We start from the raw sequence: 26,549 nt of genomic DNA, 5'->3' as shown, positions 1-26,549 counted from the left end.
CGTGTGTGTATAGTGGGTTTTATCAAATAACCGTTGTTGATTCAAAAAGCACTTTAAGATCAACGGCTGAAAATTAAAGATAGATAGTAACAGTAAAATACACAATCACACACAGGAGATAAGCATATCTACACGCAATCATAACAGACTGTCACACGGGCACAAGGAACTATGCATCAGAAATTCTGACGCACGTGTTGTTGTCTCAGCTTCAGAGTCAGTACCAGTGGGCACACACACTCTGATTGAGTTACCTTCTGGACTAGACATCTTCTGATCAAGAAGTATCATAGTCAGAGGTTCTGATCCATCTTCACTCTGGACAAAAGTCCATGTTTAGATTTTTCAGAATAAAATTAAATCTATCCTCTGCTAAGGGCTTTGTAAAGATATCTGCCCATTGATGGTCAGTATCAACAAACTTCAGAAGAAGTACGCCCTTCTGTACATAATCTCTAATAAAGTGATACTTTACCTCAATGTGCTTTGCCCTTGAATGTAGGATAGGATTCTTACTCAATGAGATTGCAGCAGTGTTATCACAATAGATTGGGATATTGCTCTCAAGGATCTGATAATCCTCCAGCTGATGTTTCATCCAGAGCATCTGAGTGCTGCATATTGCTGCTGAGATATATTCTGCCTCTGCAGTTGATAGTGCAATGGTTGATTGCCTCTTGCTTGCCCATGAGACTAGATTGCTTCCCAGAAATTGACAATTTCCGGAAGTACTTTTTCTCTCTGTTCTATCTCCAGCATAATCAGCATCACAATAACCTGAAAGCTTATACTCTGATGTTTTCTTATACATCAAGCCAAGGTTAGTGGTGCCTTTCAGATACCTTAGGATCCTCTTAACAGCAGTTAAGTGGGTTTCCCTTGGATCTGATTGGAATCGAGCACATAAATGAACACTAAATAATATGTCTGGCCTAGATGCAGTTAAGTATAGAAGTGAACCTATCATGCCACGATAGAGCTTCTGACATACTTTACCACTTTTATCTTCTTTCTCCAGAATGCATGTAGGATGCATTGGAGTCTTGGCCACTGTAGATTCCAGCATATTGAACTTCTTCAGAAGTTCTTTAGTGTACTTGCTCTGATGGATATATGTTCCTTCTGGTGTTTGATCAACTTGTATTCCCAGAAAGTACTTTAATTCTCCCATCATACTCATCTCAAATTCAGCCTGCATCATCTCAGAAAATTCTTTGCATAGAGATTGATTAGCAGAACCAAATATAATATCATCAACATAAATTTGCACAATTAAGATATCATCTTTATAAGTCTTGCAAAAAAGAGTTGTATCTACTTTACCCCTTACAAACTCATTCTCCAGAAGGAATGAGCTAAGTCTCTCATACCATGCTCTGGGAGCTTGCTTCAGACCGTAGAGTGATTTCTTCAATTTGAACACATGGTCTGGTTTCTTTTCATCTTCAAAACCTGGGGGTTGATGAACATAGACTTCCTCTGAGATATAACCATTTAGGAAGGCACTCTTTACGTCCATCTGATGTAGAACTATGTTGTGATTTACTGAGAAAGAGATCAACAGTCTGATTGCTTCCAGTCTTGCTACTGGAGCAAATGTTTCAGTGTAGTCTATTCCTTCCTGCTGGCTGTAGCCTTGAGCAACTAGCCTTGCCTTATTTCTGACTACATCTCCTTTCTCATTCAGCTTGTTTCTGAATACCCATTTCGTTCCAATAACATGGACACTCTCAGGCTTCTTCACTAAGCTCCAAACATCGTTCTTGGAAAATTGATTCAATTCTTCTTCCATGGCCAGAATCCAATCCTTGTCCTGAAGAGCTTCATCTATGGACTTGGGTTCAATTAAGGACACCAATCCTTTCAGACTCAGCAAGGTCTCTTCAGAGGGTCTGAAGGCAGATCTGGTTCTGACTGGTTCGTCTTTGTTGCCTAGAATCAATTCCTTAGGGTGAGCTGCAGTGATTCTGCTCTTCTTCAGAGTTTGTGAGTTAGAGGGACCAGCTTCTTCCTCTGGTTCATCTTCCTCTGGCTCAACTTCCTCTGGAGCTTTGCCTTTGTCAGAAACATTAATGCTTAAATCTGCAAACTTTTCAACTAGCTTTGACTGGTCAGAGTCAAGCTTATCATCAAATCTAACATGAATAGATTCTTCAATAGTCTTAGCATCAGTATTATAAAATCTAAAACCTTTAGATCTATCAGAATAACCAAGTAATAGACACTTAGAAGACTTAGCATCAAATTTATGCAATTTATCCTTAGTATTGAGAACATAACAAACACAGCCAAAAGGATGAAAATAAGAAATGTTGGGTTTTATGTTCTTCCACAATTCATAAGGAGTCTTATTCAGAATTGGTCTCACAGAGATTCTGTTCTGAATGTAACATGCTGTATTTACTGCCTCTGCCCAAAAATGCTTAGCCATGCCAGTTTCTTGGAGCATGGTTCTAGCCATCTCCTGAAGAGTTCTGTTCTTCCTCTCAACAACACCATTTTGTTGAGGAGTTCTGGGACAAGAGAAATCATGTGCAATTCCATAGGAATCAAACAGACTCTCAAACTTGTCTTTCTCAAACTCTCCACCATGGTCACTTCTGACACGCACAATCCTACAAGCCTTCTCGTTTTGCACTTGAGCAATGAAGGTAGAGCACACAGCATGAGACTCATCCTTGCGGGTTAGAAACTTTACCCATGTCCAGCGGCTATAGTCATCAACGATAACCATCCCATATCTCTTGCCACCTATAGACTCAGTTTTCACTGGTCCAAAAAGGTCGATATGCAGAAGTTCCAATGGCCTTGAGGTTGAGACAACATTCTCTTCCTTGAAAGGGACTTTTGTGAATTTGCCTTTCTGACATGCTTCACAAAGAGCGTCTGAAGCGAACTTCAGATTGGGTAAGCCCCTGACAAGGTTTAGCTTGCTCAGCTGAGAAATCTTTCTCATACTGGCATGCCCTAACCGTCTATGCCATACCCACTGCTCTTCATTAACAGACAGAAGGCACTTCACATTCTGAGCCTCCAACTCAGATAATCTGATCTTATAGATGTTGTTCTTCCTCTTGCTGTTAAATAGAACAGAGCCATCGATCTGACTTACAGCCCGGCAGGACTTTTGATTGAATATAACATCATAACCCTTGTCAGCTAATTGACTTATAGACAATAAGTTATGTGTTAAGCCGTCTACCAATAAAACATTATCAATGCATGGGCTACTATCTACACAAATAGTACCAGTACCAACAATTTTACCCTTTTCATTTCCTCCGAAGCCAACTTCGCCTCCAGGCTTAAGTTTCAGCTCTCGGAACATACGCTTTTCTCCCGTCATGTGACGCGAGCATCCACTGTCCAGATACCATGATTGGTGTTTCAGTGGAGCTATCAAGGATATCTGCAACATAGATAATCTTGTCCTTAGGTACCCACTTTCTGGGTCCTCTATTGTTAGTTACCCCAGAGGTTCTGATCACCTTGGGTGTCTCAACATAATATTTTAAAGGAATATTTGCATGATATTTAGTCATAGAGAAAGATCCCTTTTTAAGAGGATGTTTAGCAACTTTAGCAGGTACAGGATCAGGCAATATGGTACCAGAGGGAACAAAGCATTCATATAAGGATTTAGCTTTAGACACAGAAGGCTCATTTCTAATTGGTTTAGAATAGCCAATGCCATGCATTCCATTTCTGCTTACGCCATAGATCATTGAAGCCATTAAGCTTCTATCCACGCTTTTAGCTAGGAATCTTTGAAAAGACTTTTCATACTTAGATTCATTCCTACAATCAGAGGCATCACAGGCAACAATTTCTTCTAACTTAGCAATCTGGTTCTTAAGCACAGAGTTAGAATTTACCAAAGCATGATTTTCATTTTTCAAATCAGAAATAATTTTCTCATGTTCAGAAGGAGTCTTGGAGACAGCAGATAAGTTCTTTTTCAACTTTTTATGCTTAGACAATAAAGAGTTATACTTATCCATGATATCAGACAAAGCATGTTTCAGTTCAGAGGTAGAGAAAGAAGCAAATACCTCATTTTCATCGTCTGAGTTAGGATCTCCTTCTGATTCTGAGTCAGAGTCAACAGCTTCCTTTGACTCTGCTCCTTTGTCTTTGACAATGGCCATGAGTCCTTGGACTTCACCATCAGAGTCAACATCCTCTGACTCTGATTCATCGAATGTCACCATCAGACTCTTCTTGGTCTTGAAGTGCTTCTTTGGCTTCTTGTCTTTCTTCAACTTTGGACAATCACTTTTGTAGTGCCCAGATTCTTTGCACTCAAAACATGTGACTTCCTTGATTGAAGACTTCTTCTGGCCTGAGGACTCATACTTTCCTTTTGCCTTTCCAGAGCCTTTGAACTTGCTCTGCCTGTGCTTCCAGATGCGGTTGAGTCTCTTGGAGATCAGAGTCAGCTCATCTTCATCAGAATCTTCTGATGCTTCTTCAGATTCTTCTTCTTCAGCTTGAAGAGCCTTTGACTTCTCAACCTTAGCCTTTTCAGATTTGGATTTCAAGGCTATGGACTTTTTCCTCAGATCTTGCATCTCTGAGCGCTTCAGCTCATGGCATTTCAAAATGCTGATGAGTTCTTCTAAACTCATATTCTCAACGTCTCTCGTGAGCTCTATTGAAGTCACCAAGGGCATCCAACTTTCAGGAAGACACCTGATGACCCTTATGACATGATCTTTTGTTGTGTAGCTCTTGTTGAGAGGTCGTATGCCAGCTACAAGCAATTGAAATCTGGAGAACATTTCTTCAATGGATTCATTTGGCTCCATGATGAAGGATTCATACTTTTGGATCAAAGACAATGCCTTTGATTCTTTGACTTTCTTGTTTCCTTCATGAGACATCTTCAGAGATTCAAAAATGCCTTTAGCAAACTCACGATCTGTAATCTTCTGGTACTCTTCATAGGAAATAGCATTTAGAAGAATTGCTCTTGCTTTGTGATGTTGTGAGTACAGCTTCTTTTGATCTGCAGTCATCTCTGACCTTGGGATCTTCTTGCCATCTGCATCAACTGGACGCTCGTAGCCATCCACAATAATATCCCAGAGATCTGCATCGAAACCCAGAAAGAAACTTTCCAGTCTATCTTTCCAATATTCGAACCTTTGACCGTCGAACATAGGAGGCTTTGTAACCATCTCTTTGAGTTTCACTGGTGGTGGCAGCCATTGTTTTTCACACAGGCCCGGATCACTGAACACTGTTAGGTGTGGTAATCAGAACTTGCGCTCTGATACCAATTGAAGGTATGAAAAACGGTAGAAAGGGGGGGTTTGAATAACGTTTTCATTACAAAACTTCCACCTTAAAGATTTTGACAAATCTTTCGAGAACTTAAGTGCTAAAGATAAGAGATAGAGAAGCACACAAGGATTTTATCCTGGTTCACTTGATAAATCACTCAAGCTACTCCAGTCCACCCGTTAAGGTGATTTCTTCCTTCTTAGAATAAAGGCAATCCACTAATCAGGTAAGAGTTACAACTGCACTTGAAACCTACAAGTGACTAACAATTACACTGACTTAGCTCACACTAAGATTCACTCTCTTAGTCTTCTCTAGGATCCGATCAACCTTGATCTCCTAAAGGAACTAAACAAACTGTTTATCAAAGAAATGTTTACAAGAGATTTGCTTCTAAAAAGCTAATAGTAAACTCAATGAATTTCAGATGAAAGAAAGCTTAGAATATTTTTAATATGTCTTGCGCGTATGTGTTGCTTCTTCTAGCCGCTTCTTTCAATCTTCAGCCTCTATATATACTCCAAGGATTAGGGTTGAGCGTTGCATGGGAAATGCTACCGTTGGAGGGCAGTTCTGGAAAATCCAGCTTCTGCTGTGGCTGAGAACGTTAGGTAGGTCGTCAGGAAGGTACACTTGCTTTTGTACTTGGATAGCGACTTGACCTTTTAACCTAGGAGACTTCTGATCAGGGGAATACTTCATATTGGAACTTGTGAAGCCGGTTGATCAGAGTCAGAGGGAAAGCACAGATCCTCTGACCATTGTATCTTCTGATTCTGAATTCAGAGGGAAGAACATGGCCTTCAGAGTTTCTTGCTTCTGGACTTCAGAGTTTCCACTATTCAGCTTCTGGATCTTCAGAGTCTTCTACACCATCAGAACATCTGAACCTTCAGTGTTTCTTGGTTATCAGAACTTCTGGATCTTCAGAGCTTCTAGCGACTGAGTCCACATCAGAGTTTGTATAGCTTCAGAACTTCTGAAGCTTTTCCACTGTTCATACTGAACATGGTGAATGCGAAAGCGTTGCTTGGGTTACTCTTTATACACAGTGCTTCTGATTTGTGTGAGATTGAGTTGAGGTCAGAGCCTGTAAATAGCACACTCAGAAAAACACGTTAGAGTACCACAATTGTTCATATCAAAAGGTTAACTTGTAATCATCAAAACATAGAGTTGTACTACTAGATCAAAACTTGATCTTACAGTCCTAACAGGTACGTTTTTGTATTTTTTTTTACTAAGTTGTTTAATTTAATAGGGTCCCGCTACCATGGATCCCATCTTTTCCGGCTCTAATTTTGGAGCCCTGTTTTTTACCTACCATCACCCTTCCGGTTAAAAAAAAAATGAAAATTAAAAGTAAATGTTTTTAGTTAAAGTTTTAATTATTCCATTAATTGCTAATCATGATTCCGCACTAATTACTAGTATATATTCTCAGCTGGAATTAATTTCACATTTCAAGAAGAAGGACATTCATCTTTACCCTTAGCTCCTTAGCTCTGGTTGTACCCCCACCAGCCTCCTCCGGCAGATCCAACCCACGAACCCCGTAACCCATAGCAGTGAAAACAAAGGTATCCTTCGAAATCACGATTTTTCGTTTGTCGTGTTTATAGATCTGAAAACCCCCAATACAAATTTTTATGTTGAGATGCTCTTTGTTCAATTCGAATACACATAACTGATGTTTGTGATTTACTGTTTGTAGATCGCTCCGGCAGCACTCCGGCGATTATTCAACTCTTCAAAGATGGCCACTGGGGAAGGAGAAAGAAAGATTGATAATGTAGAAGATTTTTTGCAGGTTTGGTAATTATTGTTTTCAAACCTTATTGACGATGCTATCCTTGTTCCTTATTACGAATGGTTTCGTTATTTTTGTTCAGGAGAACGAGGATTCCGATAGTGATGACGAGAATGAGACTTCTGGTAGTGAGGAAATTGAAGACTTTTGTGATGGTGAAGATGCTATGCAATCCATTGGAGAAACTTGTACAATTCCCATAGATGGTGTTGAAGATATGGGTAACATCAATTTCGTCACTTTAACATTTGAAGACATGAAGAAATACAGGTTTTTAAATCGTAATGTTGCCTACGATTTTTACAATATGTATGCTCGCTTTAATGGATTTTCTGCCCGTCGGAGCGTTGTCAAGAAAAACTTTAAGGGAGAAATTGTGCAGCAGAATTTTGTCTGTCATAAACAAGGTCACAGAGAAGATAGATTTGGGGAAGATGGAGTTCGCAAGCGTGAACCTAGGAGGGACATTAGGTGTGGATGTTTAGCACACTGCAAGGTCCATATTGATGAATCTGAATATGGTCAACGTTGGGTTGTTAAACATCTCGATGATGGCCATAGTCACTTGGTTGTCCTTGATAAGCATGTAGGTTTGCTAGCCGGTAAGGAAGATGTGCGACATGGATGTTTCCCAGATGAACAACATGATTGGAGTTGGTATTTCACCTCCCCAAGTTTATGCATCATTTGCTGGTAAAGCGGGTGGGTATCTGAATGTAAATTTTAATCAGCGGAACATGTACAATGTATTGGATAAGGAGAGGAGAAACCAGTATCCTGATGCAAGAGGTGCATTTGGCTATCTGCGTACTTTGCGAAGCACAGATCCAGACATGTACTGGAGCCATAAGAAGTCTGAGAAAGGAAAGTTGCTGAACTTGTTTTGGTGCGATGGACAAAGTCGTAGAGACTATGGTGTTTTTGGTGATGTGTTAGCATTTGATGCTACGTATAGAAAAAACAAATATAGTTGCCCACTTGTGGTATTGTCTGGAGTCAACCATCATAACAGGACCATTGTGTTTGGCACAGCAATTGTATCTGATGAGAAAGAAGAAACCTATGTATGGCTGCTGGAAAAATTTGTGGATGCAATGAAAGGCAAAGCTCTTGTATCTGTCATTACTGATGGATGCAAGTCCATGAGGAATGCGATTAGAAGAGTATTTCCCGATGCCCACCATAGGTTGTGTGCGTGGCATTTATTGGAGAACGCAGGAAGGAATGTGAAGAAGCCCAAATTCGTAGAAATGTTTAAAAGATGCATGTTGGGTGACTATGAGGTGGCTGGGTTTGAAGATAGGTGGGAAAATATGGCGATAGAATTTGAAGTTCAAGATGAACCATGGGTGAAGGAGACGTATGAGAAGAAGGAAATGTGGGCTTCTGCATACATGCGCGGTCAGTTTTTTTGTGGTTTTAGGACCACCTCGCGAGTTGAAGGCTTGCATGCTCAGCTCGGTAGATATGTGAATTATAAAAATAATTTGTGTAATTTCTTGAAGAACTTTCACAGGTTCATGACCTACTTTAGGTTCAAGGAGGTTGAAGATGACTTTAATTCAACACATGGGGAACAAGTGTTGTTGACATCTCTAAAAGCACTGGAGAGGTCCGCATCAAAGATCTACACGCGTAACATATTTCTTCGTTTTAGGGCTATTCTTCAAAGGGCTTCAACTTGGAGGGTTTTTGGATTCAAGAGAACAGCAATGTGTGTTATCTACTTTGTGAAGCATTACCCCTCAACTGGAAGGAATTGGCAAGTTACTTATTATGAACCTACTAGTGAGTTAAAGTGCAGCTGTGAGAGAATGGAGTCAGTAGGCCTTCCTTGTGATCACATTGTTTCTATGATGGTGCACATAGACATGGTTGAGATTCCTAAATCCCTTGTTCTTGGTAGGTGGACTATTAATGCTAAGGAATCTATTGAGGGCTTTGGAGAAACTGAAATGAATGAATGGGATCAACTAACAGTCTGTCGATATTCTGCATTGCTTGCAAGTTGTAGAAACCTGTGCAAACTTGCTTGTCGTACAAGTGCACAATTTCAAGAGACCAAATCACTTGTATTTGAGCACTGTAAAAGACTGAGCAGTAATTCACAGGTTGACGTGACAGCTGGAGATGGTGCTGCTGACCATGGTGCAACAGTTGATGAGGGACAGGGTGAGGAAGGTGAAGAGAGGCACATTAGGAATCCTGATGTTGTCAGATCTAAGGGATGTGGGGCCATTATCTATCAACGGTCAATGAAAGGTAAGCGTACTCTTCGCGGTGGTATCTGTGGCAAGCCAGGACACAACCGCACAACATGCACACGTAGAGATGGCCAAACGTCTACTCAACAAGGAACTCAAGAGGGATCTATTGGTGCTGGTCTCACCCAGAGACTATTTGAAGAAGAAAATGAAAATGTTTGAGACAGATGTTGAGGAGGTAACTATCCTCTCTTTTATGATTTCGTGTGCTTATGTTGTTCAAATGAATGGTTTCATTGTGCTTAATATACGTATAAATTTCAGGTTGTGGATCATTTGCTGGTGTGGTTTACGGAGGCTAGCGTAGTTTAGTTCCATGGAACCCTAGTAGTATGTCTTTTTTAATTAGAAAGTTTAATTAGATTGTGGTGTATTAGGTACAAAACAATTTGTGTTACTGTTGGATTTGTATTGAGTATATTGTGTGATTGTGTTTTAACTCAACAAGGAACAATTTGATGTTGGATTCATATTGTGTTATTGTTTTGACTTAATATGTAGTTTATTTGCATGTTTTGACTTAATATGTAGTTCATATTGGGGTAGGAAAGGGTTTATGAGTGCTACCTAAAGGTGCACTAATAAAACTAAAAGTGTAGAATGGGCTACGGGGATGGGGATAGGCACCAATGAACGAAAACAGAATTTGCCACAAACAACCATATATTTTTCCATAAGTGTGCCAAAAGAAACACCTAAAGATCCAATTACATGTATTTTTCTGGGCCAGCCCAAAATAAAAAGTTAACGGGCCCAGGCCAATAAGCAGCTTCGTAAGCATTACAAACCAAAAGTGTTAAGCAGGTTCAGAAGCACCAAGATCCACAACATTACAAACCATTAACCAGGTTCATACACATTACAAACCCAAAGTACGAGGGGAACATACACAGTACCAAAAGCCTCGTCTAGTTCTCAAAAAATCTTAAGCTACTATGTGCATGACCTACTACCACTCAACATCAACTCAGCTTTGTCAGAGTATCCCAGAAGGCCTCACTGCTTGTCTGTAACTTCCTCCTCTCCTCATTGTACCATCCAGTCAGCAAAGAAAGAGTCAACCTCATCCTCAAAGGGCTTGACATCATCTGAAAGTAAAATAGGGTAAAATAATCAACCCAATCTATTAAGCTTCTTTTTTAGTTTAGCTATTGTATTCAACAAAAAAGCAGTGAGAGTGAGAGTGCGCTTACACTGACAATAAGATTTGGATTGAATGCATCCTCCATCTTCATCCAATGCATTGTCCAAATGCCAGAGTGTTTGCTTCAATACATGAAGATATTGTTACGTTAAACAGTCAATGAATGACCAACTATCCAGTAACAAAATATTATTGGCAACTACAGACTACAATGATATGGCCAACCTGTTTCCCCAGTTCGGTGTGCCCGTAGCCTCTTTGATTTTCCAGGACGGGAACTTCGCAACAAGCTTTGTCAACAATGGTGGGTACACCCCCATTGTGACAATGTGCGATACAGCGGTGGTCTGATTAAAGCACAAATGTGAAGACAACTTCTAATACATTTTCCAGATTTAATTCACAATTATACAAAGGTTAATATGTTGTACCAAAGTAGAGATCATGTCAGACCGTTGTAGAACATCCATCCGATTCAAATATGAGTCTAGATGGAAAACCTTTTGATGAACTAGGGAGATGACCATTAAGAACCAATGGCCATATTCATTTCTTATGGGAATGTAAACCTGTGTCACAAAGAAGAAATTGTAGTCAACACGTGGGAATTCCAAAGACAATTTGACATTGACATTGATATTGAATTGAAGTTGACAACATGTGATGAGCGATTACATATTTCAGTCTTTCAAAAGGTTTCATCCAGACTTCAGCATATGTCTCTGTTAGTTGTTTAATTGAATGTCCCTTGAAAACATCATCCTGATCATTGCAAAAAGCAGCAATTCAATGAAATTTTCCATTTTGACCAATATTGTACTACTATATTATAAACACTATAATCGTTCACGTAACACACCACGAAAGCTGGTGGAAGTGACCACACCGTTGGAGTTATTGCATCATGTTGCACGCATGTGCTCTTCATGCTCATTAAGGTTACCATATGGAATTAATGGAGAAAAGTGTCATGCATACAGTTATGATTGTAATACATTCATATATTAGTGATTGTACTGCTAGTAATGTCTACATTACCTCTGGTCTGATGTCTATCTCTGGGCACATGCAGTGAAAATCTAGCCTGGTCAATGACATGTCTCCCAAACGCATCAACACTTCCCTGTATCCAAATTTCATCCAATTATGTTTTTATGACAATTAAGATAATGTTCACGCCGATAATGTTTAGTAAAAAGATGCTCACCCTGCCTCCAGAGCTGGATGAAACACATAGCAAGCAAGCTTCACTTCAGTCATCCCCAGGAGCATTTCCTCTGTTGGGGGAAAATAGCATAGAATCCCCTATGTCAAAACAAACATAAACATGTCATTTTCATCATAAACTGTTGCATCAAAGGAAAATGCAAGAAAAAGGAACTAAACCAACCTGAGGCAATGTGTGACCCTTAGGATCTTTCATCTCTTTGAGGATAGCTTCAACTGGCTTCAGAGCAGTATCAATCTCCTTTCCTTTCTTTTTAGGTGTTTCAGCAACTGAAGAAGGTGGTTTTTCTTTACCCCTTTTCCCATTTTTTGGAGTACTTGCAGCAGACAATTTGCCCTTTCCCTTTTTGTCAGGTTTTGGGGGATCTGATGAAGGTAACATTTCAGTGCTATCGCTAACAAGGTATTCATCTTCATCGGCTTTGGAATCTTTGCCCTTGCGTTTGGTTGGTGTTGGTGAATGAAAAAGTTTTTCCCCTGTTAGTCCATCATCTACGTTGAATGCACGAATCAGACTATGTCGATGCACAACAAAGATATTACACCATCAGCAAGCATACTACAGTACACATACGATTCATAAAAAAATAATTTGGTAATGAACCACCACCTGAGTAGGGCTAGGCTGTTCTGGTGTCTTGCGTGCTTTGTTGACTGATTGGTTAACGAATCTTTGACCCCATGTGATAGAAAAGGCACCACTCTTGTGTTGTTCATGGCTAAGCATAACCTCGTCATTGTCATCAGCCACGTATTCATCATCTGAAATATATGTCAGCAAGTCAAGGTCTTCATCCCCAATAAGGTCCACCTCGCGTTTCTTGTTTACAGATTTAGCAGCAGTCGTGTTTGGTGTTACGTTCTCACTTGCAGCTACTGGGGTGCAGCTTTGACTTCCATCAGTTTGTGTTGTTTGTTTTGGAGTGTGCTTCAGATGTGTTACATCACTTGTAGATACTGATTTCCCCATCAGCTGAATGGAGTGTTGTATGGTGGTCATTGTCAAGCTCAACTCGTCAACACGAGTGTTCATCACCTGTTATTAGTAAAAAATACAATTTATTAGAGCTTTTAAACCACATCAGACTTGATTTATGAATAGCAACTGGAAAAGATAAACTTACCTTGTTCTGCACAAGTGATTTTGTCACTGTTTCAGTAAGGGCTTTAATGGCCATTTTAATTTGTGAGATATCGTCCTTAACATCCATTCCGTTTCCGCGCCCTTTGTCCTCTATGTGAGCCTTCTCCAACCTTCAGTAAAGAGGACAGAAGAATTAGTTTGAGCTGAGGGTTTTGGGTTTAAGGGAAAAATAACAAATAGGGTTTATGGTTTAAGTGAACTTACATGTTGTTGTTTGCTTCAACACCGGCAGAGTTCATTGATGCAATCTCTTCCATGGGATCTTCAGTAAAGGACATTCCGGTTGGGACAAAAAAAAAGGTTGACACTTTGGTTGTTGGATTGTTTAAACAGAGGTGCAGTTCATAGAAGTGTCAAGTGTGTAGAATGTGAATGAAGCACTTCAGACCTTTGTTGAACATAAAGTAGGTGAGCTTACGTGTCACGATTTCATTCGGCCAACCGATTACATTGGGATGCTCTCGCTCCTGAAACCTAATTTCCTTCAAAAGTAAACGCGCTACGTGTCCATATGGTGATTGGTTGTTTCTCTTATTTTGGACCACATTGGGAAGAAGCTTGTCAGACCAAAAAATTTCCCTCTAAAACCAGTGTGGTTACGTGTCACCGCATAATTGGTTTGAACTACTTATGTCGTACGACGATGTTTGTTTTTAATTTTGTCTTAAACTAAACAGCACGCAACTCAACGCTTACTAACTAGTTCAACTCTTTAGTTCAATCTAAACAAAGTTGGTTCAGCACATAAATTCTTTATCCAGTGGATATGTAGTTGGATCTCCATGTGAGGGGGGCACAAATATTAAGAGGCATAAATTGAAATGCAAATGAAATTATAGGATTAGGCTCAAACATTGATAGGGTATATATACCCAAATTAGCATAATTAACAACAAGGTCCTAACAACAATTAGGTGGATCAGGCAACAACACTTTAAAATATGACCTGCCATATCTTCAATAGGATTACACCCACGAATATTCCAAAAAGAATGGCACCACCAATTGTTAATTTTCCTTCAACAATTTCTTCGTTGACAGTTGGGGCTTCATGTGGATGAGAACTCTTGATTGGTTCTTGAATGACCATAAGTTGTGGCATGCACTCATCTCCAGGAAGTGATTTAGTTTGCACATCTCCAGCAATTGACATGTCCACATGAGCCATTTCATATTTCGTTGACATTGCTTTGGCCCAGTACAGGTTCCATGCTGACAAAGCTTCTTCCTCACTGTTATATGCCTTGTACAAATTGTCTGAGAATCCAGAAACCTGATTGTTACACTCACCCCATGAAGAGTATATCCCTGGCTCCCTACCCTTGAAAACCACATATCTTTTGGATCTTTGACGCTGGTGGATCATTGGAGCCTCCATACCACACAACAGAAGCTAATTTGCAAGGGAAGAACTTGTTTGTCTAGGTGAATGCGATTAAATAAATGAATAAAAGTAAAGGTCCATATATATAGGCAATGTGCCTTTACTAGCCGTTGTGATTGTTTAAATGTGACACAAATTACAGGAAAAACAAAGTTTGCTTTAATTGCAGTTTTCATAGAAGTAACATCACATCTCTGTACTTGGTCCCCATTTCCTCATTACTACATTCCACTCCACACGTATAATGGCCCTTATGTCCTTGTTCGACAAATGAGGGAGATTCCAAAATATAATTGATTTAAATTTTTGAAAACAAATTTTGTAAGAAACAAAATTTAATAAACATAAGGTTGCTTTTTATGTGCTTCTTAATATGGCTTATATGGGTCCAATAATTAAGTTTTAGTTCATAGGGATACCCTAGTTCATATACACCATAAGTTAATGAGGGGTCATTTATGTAATTTAGTAACCACAATCCAATTGATAAAACCCTCCATCCACATGTGAGGTCTCCACTTATTACTTTTTGTCTCATATAAACCTTGACCTGATTGGCTGATTTCAATTTCTTTCACATTTTAGTGGTGCTGCAATGACTGACTTTGTACCGTGATTGATTGTCATAGGGTTCCGTAATGATCAAACAAGCAACTCTTTCGCTGGCGCTGCTACGTCTGACGCAGCTGAACCTATCGCAGGCCTACGTCACCTTAGATTTCAAGCTGGCTCCATCTACTTTGATTTGAATTGATTTGACATTTTCAACGAGAGAAAGGAAAGGCGGTTTCCATTACCAATAACTATATTATCTGAATAAATTAGGACGTTCTAAATTAATTAGGGTCATGATCTTAATCAACAAGTCCTAATGAACACTATACGTCATAATCTTAGTCAAATATATCTAATCACACATTAATTAACCTAATCAACTACAATGTGAAACACCCTTAATTATAATAATCTTACATAACAAGTGCTACTCAAACCTAAATTATCCTAATCATAAAATCCTAATCAACCGTAATCACACTTAACTCATCCTATTGATGAAATCCTAATCAACCGTAATCCTAGTCAACAAACCCTAATCACTCTCATAAGGTCATCATCCTGGTCAACAACTCCTAATCACACCTCTAGTGCTACAATGCCTAGTCAGCAACCCATAATCACACATGCACTATCCTAGTCAACAAACCCTAATCACTCTCAAAAGGTCATCATCCTGGTCAACAACTCCTAATCACACCTCTAGTGCTACAAACCCTAGTCAGCAACCCATAATCACACAAGCACTATCATAGTCAACAAACCCTAATCACTCTCATAAGGTCATCATCCTGGTCAACAACTCCTAATCACACCTCTAGTGCTACAATGCCTAGTCAGCAACCCATAATCACACATGCACTATCCTAGTCAACAAACCCTAATCACTCTCAAAAGGTCATCATCCTGGTCAACAACTCCTAATCACACCTCTAGTGCTACAAACCCTAGTCAGCAACCCATAATCACACAAGCACTATCATAGTCAACAAACCCTAATCACTCTCATAAGGTCATCATCCTGGTCAACAACTCCTAATCACACCTCTAGTGCTACAATGCCTAGTCAGCAACCCATAATCACACATGCACTATCCTAGTCAACAAACCCCAATCACTCTCATAAGGTCATCATCCTGGTCAACAACTCCTAATCACACCTCTAGTGCTACAATGCCTAGTCAGCAACCCATAATCACACATGCACTATCCTAGTCAACAAACCCTAATCACTCTCATAAGGTCATCATCCTGGTCAACAACTCCTAATCACACCTCAAGTGCTACAAACCCTAGTCACCAACCCTAATCACACATGCACTATCCTAGTCAACAAACCCTAATCACTCTCATAAGGTCATCATCCTGGTCAACAACTCCGAATCACACCTCTAGTGCTACAAACCCTAGTCAACAACCCTAATCACACATGCACTATCCTAGTCAACAAACCCTAATCACTCTCATAAGGTCATCATCCTGGTCGACAACTCCTAATCACACCTCTAGTGCTACAAACCCTAGTCAGCAACCCATAATCACACATGCACTATACTAGTCAACAAACCCTAATCACTCTAAAAAGGTCATCATCCTGGTCAACAACTCCTAATCACACCTCTAGTGCTACAATGCCTAGTCAGCAACCCATAATCAAACATGCACTCTCCAAGTCAACAAACCCTAATCACTCTCATAAGGTCATCCTGGTCAACAACTCCTAATCACACCTCTAGTGTTACAATGCCTAGTCAGCAACCCTAATCACACATGCACTATCCTAGTCAACAAACCCTAATCACTCTCATAAGGTCATCATCCTGGTCAACAACTCCAAATCACACCTCTAGTGCTACAAACTCTAGTCAGCAACCCATAATCACACATGCACTATCCTAGTCAACAAATCTTAATCACTCTCATAAGGTCATCATCCTGGTCAACAACTCCTAATCACACCTCTAGTGCTGCAAACCCTAGTCAACAACCCTAATCACACATGCACTATCCTAGTCAACAAACCCTAATCACTCTCATAAGGTCATCATCCTGGTCAACAACTCCTAATCACACCTCTAGTGCTACAAACCCTAGTCAACAACCCTAATCACACATGCACTATCCAAGTCAACAAACTCTAATCACTCTCATAAGGTCATCATCCTGGTCAACAACTCCTAATCACACCTCTAGTGCTACAAACCCTAGTCAGCAACCCTAATCACTCTCATAAGGTCATTTAGGTTACACAACAACTCCTAATCATAATGGGCCTTAATTATCATAATCCTATTAACAAATAACCTTTGCTAATGGGCCTTAATTATCATAATCCTATTAACACACAACCTTTGCTAATGGGACTTAATTATCATAATCTTATTAACACACAACCTTTGCTAATGGGACTTAAATATCATAATCCTATTAACACACAACCTTTGCTAATTGGCCTTAATTATCATAATCCTATTAACACACAACCTTTGCTAATGGGACTTAATTATCATAATCCTATAAACACATAACCTTTGTTAATGGGCCTTAATTATCATAAACCTATTAACAGATAACCTTTGCTAATGGGCCTTAATTATCATAATCCTATTAACACACAACCTTTGCTAATGGGACTTAATTATCATAATCCTGTTAACACAACCTTTGCTAATGGGTCTTAATTATCATAATCCTATTAACACACAACCTTTGCTAATGGGACTTAATTATCATAATCCTATTAACACACAACCTTTCCTAATGGGCCTTAATTATCATAATCCTATTAACACACAACCTTTGTTAATTGGTCTTAATCTTTCATAAACACAAAACTTTTACCTAAAATCCTAACTAATTTGTAACTTCATTACGTAATTGTATAATTAGCTAATAAACAGTCATTATTTAACTAAATAAAAATATGTGTGGTTTTTTAAATAAAAACCCACATATATTATTAACATTAAATTTTGTTTCGGAGGTCATTATTAGGACATTTTTCCAAAAAAAAAAATTACTCCATCTCATCATCCAAAGTTAGAATGCTGGTTATCTACGCTCAGTTGTACTTCGAATTAGTGCAACCGTGCATTCTCCACCATTGATTAAGATTCCAAAGGATGCCATTTAAATAGATTAAATCAACGTCAAAGCCTGGCCGCGTCCAAACCGTAGGATTAAATGAAAGGTTGGATCCAAAGGGCAAAACGATTCAAATCACTCCGGGAAAATGAACCATTGCGGAACACCAAGTAGTGGGGTAATCAATGAACACGTTTTATTGAACCTTCACAACCGCACTCACCACCTTTCCACAACTATATAAACACTTCCATGAGGCAAATAAGGAAAACTCACAAACCCTAAACACTACACTAGATCTTCTCCTTTCTCATCTTCAACATTCCCATAAAACTCCACTACCAGATTCATGGAACCTTCCGTCTAGGGATTCAACTGGAGAGCTTTCACGATCCAGTGGGATCGGGAAGATGTAAGTTTGCAACACTACACTACACTAGATCTTTACCCTTGTTGCTTTCTGTTTGATTTTTTCAAGATTGTTTACTTACGTCTTTGTTTCTGTTTTTGTTTTCTGCAGCAACGTTCTTTCTTCATCCCAAAAAACTTCTGGAATGACTAGGCAGACGAGATCGACGATGAAGTCACCATCATTGTAAGACCCAAGTTTTTAAGCTTATGCTAAGTGAATAAAATCTTATTCACGATTAGGGTTGATGTATTGTTAAGGGAAACCTGAACAAGAGTTTATTAAATGAAATAAAATTATGAAGGAGAAAGTTCAGGAAAAGTCTAAGGATTGCATCATGATCGATAAAAGTTATAGCACGATCGTTACACGCTTAAACCTAGGTCAGAAACCCTAGTATATAGCTAGTTTTCACTTATAGGCACGATGGAAGTTAATTCCAAAAATCTTCAGAGAAATGTTAGAACTTCTCTTATTCCATATATGACAATCGTTTCGAGGCGAAACTCTAGGATCTATGAACGTCCGATTCCAATCATCGGAAGTTTGCCGAAACCGAAACCCTGGTATTTCAAAACCCTAGAATCACCCGACAATGAAGACTTTTTCTATTCGGAACATCAAATGAAGATTCCACACGCGTACACCCATTTCTCTTGATGATTTCCATCTTTCTTCAGAAGGAAGTTTTCTATTCCGACATTCGATGCAAAAAGCAACTTATCGGGTAAAATAGTTTTACACCGACTTTGCATTAGTTACCAAAAATACAAGGAGACCTTATTTTAGTTTTGGAATTCTTTCGCCAAAACCTATCTTAGAATTCACGGAGAATGACGCCGGAAAAATCAGATTCGCGAAACTTTCATTTTACCGCGTTTTGCCAACCTCTATATATAGCAAGAAAGGTGAGAAAAATCACAAAAACTCCTCCATTTCTCTCCCAAATCCGCGAGCTCCATTGAAGAGGAAGGAAGAAGAGCTTTTGTTCGATCCTTGCTTGATCGTCGATTAATCAGTTGCTACTTCAAGGTTTCGAGGTATAGTCGCTAATCCTTACCTCTGATCGCTTTTTCCATAGCTTTTCTGTAGACTTTTCTGAGCTGATAGTTTTGAGGTTTTTGCAAAACTATCCTGAATATTTCATTTTTGATTCTAAACATCTTCCTTACGTGCCCAAGATCACTTCTGCCGGATTAGTTTTTTCGTTATGTCGCCTCAAATACCCATTTTTGGAGTAAAGCTTCGTCTTTTGGGCTGAAAACTATCGCCTTAGCTTAGTGCTAGTAGGATTAGTTGTCATAAACGTCGTTAGTGACGTCCCTGTCAAATTTTCTTTTTGGGATTTCAGTTTTGAAATTCTAAGTTAAAAATCATGACCAAAATACCCCTGCGACAGTTTTTGATCCGATAATTTTTCCGAGTTTAGAATACCCTTAGTTACGGCTAATGATAGCATAGGAACCAAGTTTGATCGAAGAAAAAATCGAGCCCCACAATTACCAAAAGTGGCCGAGCCCTTTAAGGGGGGAGGAGGAAAATTTCCTTTTCCGAAAACTTGTCCTTTCGCGCTAGATTATCGTACCTCGGAGTATATACTACTTCGTGTAACCTTAGTAAGTATTGATAGCTTAGTTTCTGATAGATTTTGATAGTATTTCTGTGGTTTTGCTCTAAAGGTGATTTTGAGGAATTCTCAGAGGAGCAAGGCTTTGATTGTGAAGAAGTGTTAGAAGATCATCCTGGAGAATCTGCAGGTGAGGGCTTCTCACTGAATCTCTAGTTAATGCTTAGGGTCGATGCTTTCGACATTGTTTACTGTTTATGCACTTGTTTGTGTTTGATTGGAAAAATGTTTTCTGAGGCTTCGGCTGACAATGTAGATCATTCATCTACTGAATGTTTTTGAGAGTGAATTACATGCTATGTGCTATGTGGGTAATTTAGGATGTGTGATGCATGCTTTATATGCTAAGTGCTACGTGGTTATTGCATAATATGTTGATATATGACATGTTGGTTGATTGTGCTGAGTTAATTATGCTTTTGCAATGAAATCTGAGATTCTGAGTAGTGAGAATAGCGGGCAGGTCATGCCGATTTTATTTTGAGAGTTTTGAGAAAGTTTGATAGGACGAATGAGATTCGGGCCTTGTTATGGTGTTTCATGGATCGAGACATTCTCTGGAGTGATTTGGGGATTAGGAGATCCCGAGAACTTATAAGATTTTGCGATAAGACTAAAAGGATATTATTTTGAAAAGAAAACTCATAAGACATTAAACAACCTCTAAATCTTCAAATAATGATAACAAACTCGAAAGGAAGCTTAGGATGCAAATCTTAGTTTTTGGAAAACGAGAAGTGTCGTCGGATCCAAGTGTTGAGGAAGTTGAGAAGTATTGAGTATGTTGATGCTCTTGTGCTGTTGGAGCAGCTGTGTTGTTGGACTATCCGGGGGATAAGTCCGGGAAATTGATAGTTTCCGAGTATGTTGATACTCTTGCTCGTTGAGCAGTTTTGACCATCGGATTGAGATGAGTCGGATGATTTGGAGATCATCATGAGTTATGTGTTGTTGTGAAGATGTGTCTTTTGTCGCAGAAATCGACTGTTACCTTAGGGTAAGTTTTTAGAGACATTAATTTAGCTAGAACACGTGGCGACGTGTCGAGTGAGATTCGGAGACGTTGTTTGACTAATCATCCTGCATTCATGCAACATTAATGAGGTATTAACACAGGACGTACTCTGGACCTCGTCGGTTTCCAAAATGGTCATAAGACCCGGAATGCCGTGTAAGAGTGTTTGTAGACGACTCTTGTAGCAGACCGAAACGGCAGACCTACGGGTTACGGCTGATCTGGCTACCTTTGTGTGGTGTAAGAGGCACGCGGGCGGAAATGGTCCCACCGTTGCTGGTGCTAGGATTGATCTGTTGATGTCCATCCGTTTCCGGAATGCATTTGGTTAACTGGGTTAACTGTCATATCATTTCATGCAACATGCATACTGATTTAGTTGCTGAGTGTGATTGATAATTGATAATCCTATTTGATGCATGCTATTTGTTATTACTGTCTTTTATATTCATTACGGAATATGCAACCCTAGGATGTTATCCCTAGCTATAAGCCTAAGTGGCTATTCTATTATCTGTATCTATCGGTGCTATTAATTACATAATTCTTTGGAGTTGACCCTCGCGTCTTCTGTGTGTGCCTTGGCGGACAAACGCCCTTTGTCAGATGTCTTTGGCGGGCTGGTTCACGACGGTTCACCCTTCGGGGGGAACTAGGGTTGAGATGCTGGAACAGGAGCGCATCGCGGTAGCGAGAGGAGGACGGATGGTGTACATAGTCTAGGTCGTTCTGGATTTCGAATTCGGACGACGATCATGCTAGCATGTAGGTTTTAGTTCTGGTGTGAGCTCCTCGAGATGGGATTAGTGTAGGAGTAGACTCTTAGCTCTGAACATCATTTGTTTCTTTGGGGACAGGGTAGTTTCCCACCTATAGCTTTTTGTGTGGTTTATTTACGGGAATCACAGAGAGTTGGTTGGGCTTAGGACGTCTTGTTTCAGGCCGATTGGGCTAACTTATTCTCGTTTTTGAGGTTTGTGTTGCGGACACTTCACCTCTACTTTGGTCTGTACTCATTGCCTACGGGCGCTACTTTTCTCACTTCCCGTCACTGGAGGTTTACTCGTGATGTGGTTAGCTACTTACAGCGGGGGCTGTGATTTATATTGTATATTAGTTCTGTTGTCTTTCGTTTTAGAGTTTTATTTATTTCAGTCTTGTCTATATTATTATCGAAAAAAAAATATTCATGTTTTTCCGCATTAAGTTTATTTTTGTTACTAAAGTGACGCCACCGAAATCGGGGTGTTACAATCATCGACCCTGTGGGCAACTCCTTCGCCTGCCGTCTTCGCCGCTGGGGCAAACATGCTTACTTCTGGAAAGACTTCAGAGCAGCGGTGATCCGCCTCTACCATCCAAATGGCCCGGTCCGCATGCACTTCCAGATGCTAGCCACTGGCATTTTCATGATGAGGATCACGGTGGATGGTGAAGGCGAAATCTCCTACCCCTGGCACAACAATGGCCACCAGGGGCGTTTTGTTCAGGGGGGCTTATGGGAGTAGGCTTCCATGCCCCCCCCCCCCTTTTTTTTAATATGAAAATGTAATCCCCCATCCTCTTCCCCCATCCCCTTCCTCTTCCCCTTCCCCTTCCCTCTTCCCCTTTGTCATCAATGAAATTGTGTTATTTTCCAATTTTTGTTTTTTGTGTTTTTTTATCTCCACTCTTTCCTTTCTTCAAACTGTTTTTTTATTACTATTTTCGAGCACAAATAAATCTTAATAAACATTGGGAAAAACCATAATAAAAAAAATGAAGTTAACGTCCTGACAGGTTGACAAAGTCATGACAGGTTGTTTAAAAACCCTTGTGGAAATTTAATTTAAAGTTAAAACCCACTAAAATATATGGTAATTTAAATTGAAATTTAAGTACAAATTTTGTACACATTTTTTGCTAAATCTTTAACGTGGAAATTTAAGTAAGTAATAATAATAAATTACATGACACTAGTTGTGTTTTTTTCACTTAAGATTTTCCCAAAACGGTGGTTCTTTGTGATAAGACGCGTGGAAAGGTGAAAAGCCTTCTTCCTGCAATTAATTTTTTAAACTGCGAACCGTCATCATCATATCTACTCAACCACCATTTTTTTCTCTTACCATTCACTCAATCTCTCCCTCATAAAGTTCGAAGTTATCCCATCCCACAAGAAGTAAAAATCAAAAACCAAACGTTGTCTACCTCTTGTCGATCCAATCAACCTAGAAAACATAAGGTAAATTTTCGTTAGATCTTGCTTACCTATTACTGGAAAAATGGTAACTATATGGTGTTAAAACGATTTTTATCATGCACAATGAATATATGCTCTTCTTTGTTTACCATATCTGACAAAAAAAATTGTTGGGACCCATGAATGTTTTTTTCTTAACTTATCCTCAAAAGCCCCAGATTCACATTGTTGAAAATTTGTTTTTATTTGAGTAACTATCGTTTTCTACATACACTGTCACCTTCTTGACATGTTATGGGTTACCCTATTGAGAACCTTTTTTGTGTCTTTGTCGTCATGCAGTGACAAAATGGACTCTTTTGGGACTGAATCCAACATGCTTACTTTCGCTGTCAGAATCCGTTCTGACCGTGTAAGTTTTACTCTCTAACTTACATGACACTAGTTGTGTTTTTTTTTCTTTAGGAATTACTTGCAATTTTAGCCATTCAGTAACCTATTTTGTTGATGATTTTGACAAAATATTCTTAATAGATTACTAGCCATAACTGACACTTAACTTATCTGTTTTATGATTAGAATTCTGTTTATTTGAACAAGACTTTTTATGAACTACATAAGGAAGAGATCCTCAACAGAGAAGTTCAATTAAAAGACCCTAAAGGTAATGTCTCTAGGTTGATGGTAAGAGAGATGCAGCAGAATTTAGTGACTATAGGTTATTTAGAGGAGACAAGCAAACTAGTCGATCTTTATGGTCTTAGGGGTCTCAAATGATTAAGAATGGAGTACAGAGGAGCGTGTATGTTTGACATAACAATAGTGAATGAGAAGTTGGAAGAAATTCAGTACCCAGACCCTGTCCCCCAACCAGATGCTGATGTTGCTGTTCCAGAACAAGTGCTGCCTGTTGCAAATCCCATAATCGAACAACCTGTGGAGAACCCACAACCACAACCACAACAAATTCTATTGTGGGATAGAGATGTGACCACAGAATTTGCTAGGGGTAAAAACCCTTTGGTGAGTGTATCTAAATTTTATTGTTCCTAGCATTTCATTTGTTTGCTGAAATAGTTATTGGGGCTCTAGTTATTGCTCATTTATTTTAGGACCCTTGAATTTATTCTAAATCAGTTTTTTTCTATTTCTCTTTTTTTAAGCATATACCTGCTGAAATTGTCCGTGACTATCTCCTACCTGGACAAAGCACCATTGATTTGCTTTGCAACGGAATGCCTGATGTACGTGGTGCTAAGCTTAAGGTTTATAAGCAGGGTGGGGGAAAGGAAGTATATGTTGGACCAGGATGGTACACCTTGTGCAAAGCCCTGAACATGAAGGACGGTGATACAATCTCCTTCTGGAATGCTGAAAACCCACAAGAATTGCACGTTCAACACGTTCGTTTCATGGATGGAAATGGGAACTAAAATGTACTCTGCTTATTTTTTTGGAACCCTCATGTGAGGATTTAACTTTGTCTAATATCATCAAATACTCTGCTAAATGTGTGCTTTAACTATGTCTGTAATTACTTACTATTTAAGTGTATTAGCAAAATACTCTATGCATAATTTCTATTTACCTTGTGCTTTAACTTTGTTCAACTCTTTCATTGGTCCTTTTTCACAAATTTTTTATGATGTGTGTGCAATGAGCTGAGTAATTAGAAAAACAAGGATAAGCACACCGACGAAAATAACATTTCTTTAAAACACTTCATTTGTGTACAATAAACACTTGAACAAGATCAACCAAAACAAGTAAAGAACATAGCACACAGTGTTTTACTGGCTAGGGCCTCCCTCCCTCCCTCCCCCTTTCTTTTCCTTGTTATGAGTATGGTTGCACTAGTGCAATTACCATTATCACCATCCAACATGAAAGTCACACGATCACCACAGCATAGTTTCTTGTCGTGGCAGAATTCATACCAGCCACCCGCAAAAGAGCTTTCCCTGGGTCTATTGTCCCACCACTTCAATTCAAAAGTTCTTATGGGTTCCCTAACAAGCTCGCTATCGGTGTCAACCCAGATCTAAAGTGTTTTTGGCTTGTGGCTCAGGAAGCGTTTCACAATACGTGCCGGGATACCCTGAAATCAAAATCATACAAGGTACTATATGTCAAAATAAACAAGGCAAACAAATATACATGAATGTAAAGGGTTAGGATAAAAAAGAATAAGCCCAAACCAGTGTTTGTCCACCTGATGCCTGGTGCTTAGTTAGCACAACATCCCATTCCGGCAGGAACTCTTCATACTCCTCCTCCGATGAATCGCTAGAGATCTCAATAACATCAGCCATTACACTGTGAAAGCAAATGCTTGTAAGTTCAACTAATGGTGTAAGTTCCATATATATGCATGCAAGGCTACGTTTCGTAAAATGTGCTCAGTCAAGGGAACACATTTTCTTTTTCACATCTGCTACTGGAAGCATATTAACTGGCAGTTTTAGGATGGTCCACTAAGGTCCCACTAGGCTCTTGACCATGACTGTAACACCCCGATTTCGGTGGCGTCACTTTAGTAACCAAAAAGAAAACAAAAGCATAAAAACGTGAATATTTATTTTTTCGATATTTGTTTTAAGTAAATAAAAGACTTGTCGAATTAAAGACGTATCGACGAAAGATAAACATGACTAATATACATATATATATACAATCCCCACAGTAAACAGCATGCTACGTCACGAGTAACCTCTAGTGACGGAAAGTAGTGCCTGTCGGCAAATATGTACAGAGACAAAATATAAGGTCAGTATTCTGAATACAGTCCTCCAAACGAAAGTAGGTCAGCCCAAAACAGCCCGAAGACCTCCTAGTCCGACCAACTCCCTGTGACTCCCATAAAGAGAACCACACAAAAAGCTAAAGGTCGGGGACCTACCCTGCCCCAAAATGAGAAAACTGAAGATCAGAGCCACGACGCTACTCCTACCCTAATCCTGACTAGAGGAGTACTACACACCACTCCTAGCTACGCATCACCATGGTCATCGTCTGAATCTGAATCCAAGACGACCAGGTCAATGACTGCATCGGTCCTCACAGCGGGTCCTACGGGTACTGTACCCGATCCCAAATCAACAGTAGCCGCGGCGGTGAGTGAGCTAGACTCAGATGAAGTCCCTCCTACAGGCAACTCCTCCGAAGGGTCCTCCTCGTCCTCAGGCGACGGTGGTGGTACTACAACTCCAGGGCCACAGTGCACGCCCGGTGGTAGGTTGAAGCTAACGGTGTGGCGTCTCAAGACTCCGTGCGTCAGGTTTCCCATTCTGTCAACGCGGTCCTCCATTATTCGCCCCGTGTAAATAGCTCGGTGACCGGCGAGGTCGACCACCCAAGAGCCCGAGGTGTCCGTATCCAACAACTCAAACCTGGTCCCCCCGAAGGGACGACCATCTCG

At 39.7% G+C, this 26,549-nt stretch overlaps 1 protein-coding gene across 1 annotated transcript; it reads left to right on the top strand.

Annotated features, from left to right (window-relative positions):
* Window positions 1-7,833: 7,833 nt before the first annotated feature.
* Window positions 7,834-9,522, top strand: LOC130736264 (protein FAR1-RELATED SEQUENCE 5-like). The gene has a single exon (XM_057588105.1). The coding sequence runs from the start codon at window positions 7,834-7,836 to the stop codon at window positions 9,520-9,522; it is 1,689 nt and encodes a 562-aa protein (XP_057444088.1).
* Window positions 9,523-26,549: the final 17,027 nt, after the last annotated feature.

Source organism: Lotus japonicus, chromosome 2, assembly GCF_012489685.1.
Source record: "Lotus japonicus ecotype B-129 chromosome 2, LjGifu_v1.2".
Classification (NCBI taxonomy): domain Eukaryota; kingdom Viridiplantae; phylum Streptophyta; class Magnoliopsida; order Fabales; family Fabaceae; genus Lotus; species Lotus japonicus.
Note: the sequence above shows the minus strand (reverse complement) of the source record. Positions and strands in the feature narration are given on the sequence as shown.

Bases quoted from the DNA above. Each gene is read 5' to 3' on its own strand.
- LOC130736264 (XM_057588105.1), top strand. From the start codon at position 7,834: ATGTACAATGTATTGGATAAGGAGAGGAGAAACCAGTATCCTGATGCA.